The following is a 7084-nucleotide window of genomic DNA, read 5'->3' as shown; positions in this document are numbered from 1 at the left end:
TGCGGAAGTACAGACGTTCCTCTGTTGATAGCAGAGGAGCAGATCCAGCGAGAGCTTGATGGGGCGACGTGGAATGAAAAAGTTTTTTTTAGGAGTCGTGGTAGTAGAGGCGCAACTATAACGACATGTGAATAATCCCGCCCACTCTAAAGCGGTACTGAACTGCAGTGGAAATGCAAACCGTGCTGAGCCGAACCGTGCCGTGCCGTACTGAGCCGTACTGAGCCGAGTCGTACCACGCAGTGGAAAAGCGCCATAAGATGGACAGAGTGGAGTGTGATGGCAGAGGACTGGGTGCATGGGTGATTTGTTTTGAGCAAACTGCTCAGTAGCATAAGTAGCACAACTCCTTTCAACTGAAATACATAGAACCAGAGCTGATCTTCTGTTCATGTTCCAAACAGCACCTTCTATTGATCAAGACTGGAACAATTGGACAAATGCACAGTACACACACACACACACACACACACACACACACACAGAGAAAGAGAGAATTGTGAAAGTTCAGAAATGTGCAATCATTTAACTGCAGAGATAAACCCTAATTTTACTTCATTTTTACTTTACATTTAACATGTTCAAATATCACCTTCATGGACAATAAGAAATTGTAAGTACTAGAAATTCAATGTATAATAACCAATGTTCTGTATGTTTGCTGTACCTCATATGCTCTGTGTTTCTCTTCATATGAAGAGTCTGTTTCCCTGACTACTATGGCCTTAGTTACCAGCATATCAGGGTGCTGTTGTTTGGCTTCCTGTATTGCCATGGCGAGAGCCTGCAAAAAGTTAGTTTTAATGACAGTAAAGTGATTTTAATATACATGTACCATTACATTATTTGCTGACCTACATAGTATGCTAGATTAGGTTTAGTGCTTCCCAAATCATTCTAAATTTAAAAAAGTTTTGGGTGAATTTTATACTAGTAGAAGAAAATGAAGAAAAAAAATAAAATAAAACCACAGGTGAATATGTCTTAGCAGCCTGGACGTTGTCTTTCATTAGTCAGGGTAAGCAATCATGAAAGGAATTTGTGGTATCAACCAGGGCTGTGTATCACCAGCAAAGTCACGATACGATACGTATCACGATACAGATGCCACGATGCGATACATATCACGATACAGGACTGCACTGAATTTCACCTCAGCAGAATTTAGTAAAACAGCTGTTTATTAAACACTGCATACTATAGTGCCATTTCTAACTATTGGCAGAGCAGGCAGCTGACCTCTGCATTATGAAGGGCCTCCATAACTGTACCACAGTACAATATAGGTAATGGCACATGTTTCATGTTTACATTGGCCACTCCCAACAATATTTCCACACTCGGCAGAGACTTAGAAGTCTGGCGGCGTGGGCATTCTCGTTACCCTAGCGTTTTCGACGCAGCTCGAGTTCCTGAAGAGGAACGCCTCAGGTTACGTATGTAACCCTAGTTCTGCACTCGCCTTTTGCATGCTTTGTCTTAGCGTGAGCCTTAGACATAGCTGCTTATTAGACTTTTTCTCACAATAGACAGACAACAATAAATATGACTGACACACATAGAGCACTTCGCTGAATGACAGAAAGCTGACGCGGGCTCCGCCGCACGTGCTTTTATAGCTTCCTGGTCATGACGTCACCCGTCCGTGACGTCCCGTTCAGCTATTGGACTGATTTCACATGTGATTCGGAGCGTGGGTCGCAGAAGGCGTTCCCCTAGCATTTTCGACGCAGCGTCTCGTTCCCTCGAGGAACTAGGGTTACATACGTAACCTGAGGCGATAGTTTGCATCTTGTTTTTAAGCCCATAAATAATAATGTACTCATTATAATACATTTATATTGTAATGTACTCATACTAATATATTAAAAAATATATATATTTACATTGCTGGTAGGTTATCATTGCACAAATTAACACAATTTCTACATTTAAAAAAATAAAAATGACAAGAGTTCTAAACTAATGCGCTGTCTTCACTGTATCTCACGCACACACGATTTTAGTCACTCACACTGATCACGTTGCGTGCGCGCACAGACATTCAGTAACACAAACTTTTTAGCGCTGCCCCGCAATTTTATCAATAAAATAGCTTAATCGCTCAAGAGCTACATTATCTTTCTCAACAAGGAGCTGGTAACATCATCGTTTCTAAAGGAATTAAAGCCACAGCTTCACTGTTAATAGAGAAACGCGGCAAAACGGTGGTATTTCATACATACACAGCCCCTCTTGCTCTCTTTCTCGTATTCAAATTAAGCGCGGTCCACTGCTGCACACGTGCCACAATATCGATACAGGGCCAGCTTCCTTCATATTCAATAAGTACATACTTGACCATTAATATACATACATTACATATATATGTCTTTGCTTACCTGATGTTGATTCACATCATCATCTCCTGTTATGATGATCCTTTTTTCAATCCTGGTCTCTGCATAACCCCCTTTCACTGTCTGAAACCAGTTAAAAACATTCAAGAATTTAATCTCCAACAAAAGATTTCATCAGCTGCCATTTTGATAGTCTTTCACCACCAACCTGTGTATTTAAAGTTTTTTTTATTTATTAAAACTTCACCTTATTAATGTTTGCAGAGAAATTGACCTGTCCATAATACATCCGCAATTTTTGACTAAAGTTATGTCAAGCTGAATGTTAATGGTGTGTTGGCTCAGAGGGGATATTGTTCTCAAACTCTCTGTGACATGTCTCTTACCTTGGTCACTTGAGTCGTGGTTGATGAGGTAATGTTTTCCATAGTGACGGTGAGAGGAGGAGCAACAAAGTTTCTTTCTAGACTGTTTGACCTTACCTGAAATACAACAGTGTTATATGTTTTACTGTTAAACAGTGTTGCCCCTCTCCCCTTTGCAAATTAAGAAATATATATTATATATATCACACAGACAGTACACAATTAGTATTATCACAGTAGAAATTTTTCCCAGATGCATCCCATTTCCAAGGCACAGATCAGGGGAAGGCCACACAGAGAAATCAGGGGAGAAGGGTCTTGGTGAATAAAAAAAAACTGATAACTCTGGATGAGCTCCAGAAATCATGTGTGGAACGACCAGAACCCTGCAGTCCATTATGAAATATTTTTTTATCTAATAGAAAACAATTGAAGTTACTTTGCATGTTTGTGAAAGTTAGATTGCCTCATATGTGAGCTGGGTGCATTTTGAAGACCTCAAGACCAAACTGACTAACTGTGTAGGCCTACATGACTGCGCTTATGAATAGAGAATACAGAAGGAAGTACCTAAGATGGGAGATGCCACAGGATGAGATAGATTACGTGTGTAAAACTCATTAAAACCCTGACAGCTCGTTAAAATCCTAAAATGTATATGCCTCTGCAACCTTGGGCACCCGGAAAGTGGTAGATAAGAGAAGTTATCTCTTGAAAAACAGACTAACAGGTGGTTTTCTACAGTGAAAGCAAGCATTATGAAAACAATTGTGGAAAAGGACTGGGAATGATGTATCAAAAAATGGTCTGTACGCTCATTGGACAGTGACCGATAACGAAATTGTACAAAGATGGTAGTCTGGACAGAGACAGATTCAGGTGTTTTGCAGGCATGTCAGCTTTGTTGTCTTCTTGAAATAAGGTCTAATTTTGACATCAGGAACTCTGCCTCCTGAGCATTATTTTGCAAGACAGAGAAGACTTTTCTCCACAACATCCATCGGTCCAGAAAAACTGACTCCATGACTCAGGATAACTTCACTACATAATTTGAGCATTTGTTCAGCGCTCAGATGCACTTTGGCCACTCATTAACTCTCGCGGCACAAGCAGCCCGTCTCAGTGCAGCAGTCAGTTGTGTACGGAACACAGAGGAGTTCCAGTTGCTCACTCATTGACGTGTTATAATCAGCCCCTACCTTTGAGCAGCGGTCACCCGTGTACAGAATAAATAATAAATACGTACGAATCGCTGCAGTTTCCAGTTGAAATGAACATCGATGTAAAACACATGCAGTGAACACGCAGTAAAACACAGACAACGTTTATTCCTTTTAACACAAAGTATGATTTACAAGGCCAGAGTTTCAATTAAGAAAGCCTAATTTTCGCACAATTCCTTGCAAAATAATACTTCAAAACAATTTTAACATGCTGCAAGATTTGAGAACTGATATGCTGAAAGTCAGCATCACATAGCTTCATATGTATGGGCTCCTTTTCGTGTCCTTCACTTGACAAATTTAGTCACTTAGGGGAAAACTCCTTTTAACCGAAATGCTAAAGCCTTATCGAATCCTGCTATTGCATCTGCAACAGCCAATGGCTTTCTGGCGTTCGAGTGCCCAAGCAGTAGGCGGGCCCCACCAACCCGCTATATCAGGGCCAGCCCAAGCCTTTATGGGGCCCTAAACAGAATTTGATTTGGGGGCCCCTCGGTGCTGCCAATACGACTGATTATTGTCAATGCTTGATTATTCACACACTATAAATCTAATTTTATTTGTTGTAGCTGTGTTGCTTACGTCATACCAATGTTTGCCTGGCAGGTTTTTACTCTTCTACAATTTTTAATTGGAATAGTAGCAAACCCACAAGAGTGGTCAGGTGTTAATTTGCACTTTAACATTCAAAGTCTTGCAGTACTAAGTGGCATACTTAATGCGGTGTACTGTAGCTAAATAAGCCAGCAGACTGGAACAGAACGTTATTTTAACAACATACATTAACACAGCAGCAAGTCATCTGTACACCTAAAACAACAACTCTATAACTAGCTAATTGAGGCATAATGATACTGGAATATAGTAAAGACCCATAAGTTAGGCTAAAGTTAAGCTGTTATCAGTACCAAATTTATGAAACAAAAGCTTATTTTTATTACAAAAATATATACCCAGTAAAGTTATTTTTACACAGAAGACAAAAACTTCAATCTAAAACAAAGTAAAATGTTATATTATAATATTTTAAGATGTCATCTATTTACGGATGTTTAATCAAACATGGACTGCCCTAAAACAAGATGATATAGGCTATGCTAATTAACCAGCCAGCCAGGCATTGCTCTCTCAAATCTGATTTCCGCCCCTCAGGTTAATTTTGTCCCCCCTCCACCCCCGAAACGCAATCGATTTTACATTTACATTTAATCATTTAGCAGACGCTTTTATCCAAACCGACTTACAAATGAGGACAATGGAAGCAATCAAAATCAACAAAAGAGCAATGATATGCAAATGCTATAACAAGTCTCAGTTAGCTTAACGCAGTACACGTAGCAAGGTTTTTTTTTTATTATATAATAAATAAAAAGTAAACAGATAGAATAGAAAAAGAATAGAGCAAGCTAGTGTTAGAGGCCTTTTTTTGCTTTTGTTAATTGTATAATAAATAAAAACAAAAATAGATAGAATACAAAAAGATTAGAGAATCTAGCGTTTTTTTTTTAATTATTTTTTTGTTGAAGAAAACAAGCAGTTAGTAAATGAATAGAGTGCAAGTCTAAAAGGATTTTAACCCTTTGACGCTCTGCGCTTTGGCTGGCACGGAGCCAGAGACAGATGCTTTTCATATATCACAACTGTTCAGTGCTTTCAACCACATAAAGTTTATTTTAGATTTCAGACATTTAAATAGACATTTCAATTAAGTACTTGCTAAAAAGACATTTCTAGTTTGTCAAAAACACTGATTTCTATGGAAAGCAGCAATAATAATCATTTTAATTAAAATTTGACGACGTGTTTATTCTTATCAAATACACATTGTGTAGGTAACTATAAAGTTTGCTCTGTTTTTGTCACAGTTCACTGGCCACTTACTTTAATGTATTTCAGGAGAAATGGGTGAATTTACGTGATGTAAATCTGACATATCCACACGACAGCGTCCAGCGCGCATTATACAGTAGATCAACTAACATGGCCATTAAGGTTGTTTAAACGACAAAGCAAATTATTTTACACATATTTGCCAATCAGAATTGGCTGTATCATATAGTTCATGATATAGTTAACAAGATTGTGGATATTTTGAATGAAAAAGGAAAAACTAAATAAAAGTGAAACTGTCATACAGCGCTATTGTGCCTGCATGACGCGTCGCTATGGAAATAATACGATGAGATGTAAAGATTATTTAATTATTTAAATATTTAATATTGCGTTTTTGTATTATAACCATTGTCTATTGACACAATATATTACAAATAATAATAATAAAAAATATAGCTGCAAGCAGCAATTACCGGGGTTCCAGTGCTTTAGGTATTTAAGCACATAAGGAAAAAGACATTACATATTATTTAGCAAGCCTGTAACCACATAAATCAATTATTAAAAAACATTTTTGTCAAATCCAGGTGATTTACCATAGAAATATGATGTTTTTATAACGTTTATGACTGTTATAGCGCCAGGTGTGGTCCGATCTCCCTGAAACTTTAAATGCTTGTTTAGAATCACCTATCGCATGTGCTCAGCCGGTTTTGTGAAGTTTTGAGTTTTTGTTTAGGTTGCTTGGGTACGCGCAGCAAAAATGACGTCATCACGATATTGTGCACTATTTTGCGTGGCGGTGTGCACGCCATCTCAAAGCGAACTGTTTGCGTGGCGTCACATAGAATATGAATGATTTTGAAGCTGTTTCGGCTGAACAGTTACGGCTGTACAGACATCTTGAGCAAGGACGAAAACTTCTGCAAGAAAGACACTACTTTTATCTAAAATTTTCTTCTACACTTGGGCACGACTGGACTGAAGATCAGTATTTATTAAGACATTTTACATACAGTAAATGTTTTAATAAACACGTCAAAAGTGCATCACTTAAATTTGTGAAGACTTGCAAATTGCACCTTACCAAATCATTTTTATGTAAAAACATATACTTGAAGCATTTGTAGAATCAAATTAACAAAAATAATGTTTTTTTAATTAAGAATATTGAAAGCAAGAACTGTGAAACTGTATACATTTTTAGGGGTTCAAGCTAGAGGTCTACACGGAGAACCCGAGACCCGAGGACCCGGGACCCGACCCGGTATCCGTACGGGTTCGCGGCTATATTTTAAGAAATATTTCTCTTATATTTTAAGAG

At 38.2% G+C, this 7084-nt stretch overlaps 1 protein-coding gene across 1 annotated transcript; it reads right to left on the bottom strand.

The window, feature by feature from the left end:
- Nucleotides 1-201: 201 nt before the first annotated feature.
- LOC107698190 (band 4.1-like protein 1) lies at nucleotides 202-3846 on the bottom strand. The gene is made up of 4 exons (XM_016499154.1): nucleotides 2726-3846; nucleotides 2382-2462; nucleotides 668-784; nucleotides 202-423 (listed from the first exon to the last, which is right to left on the bottom strand). The coding sequence occupies exons 1-4, from the start codon at nucleotides 2765-2767 to the stop codon at nucleotides 418-420; spliced, it is 246 nt and encodes an 81-aa protein (XP_016354640.1). The 5' UTR covers nucleotides 2768-3846; the 3' UTR covers nucleotides 202-417.
- Between the last annotated feature and the right edge of the window lie 3238 nt (nucleotides 3847-7084).

This window comes from Sinocyclocheilus anshuiensis, unplaced genomic scaffold (genome assembly GCF_001515605.1).
Source record: "Sinocyclocheilus anshuiensis isolate Anshui unplaced genomic scaffold, SAMN03320099.WGS_v1.1 scaffold5843, whole genome shotgun sequence".
Lineage (NCBI taxonomy): Eukaryota > Metazoa > Chordata > Actinopteri > Cypriniformes > Cyprinidae > Sinocyclocheilus > Sinocyclocheilus anshuiensis.
Note: the sequence above shows the minus strand (reverse complement) of the source record. Positions and strands in the feature narration are given on the sequence as shown.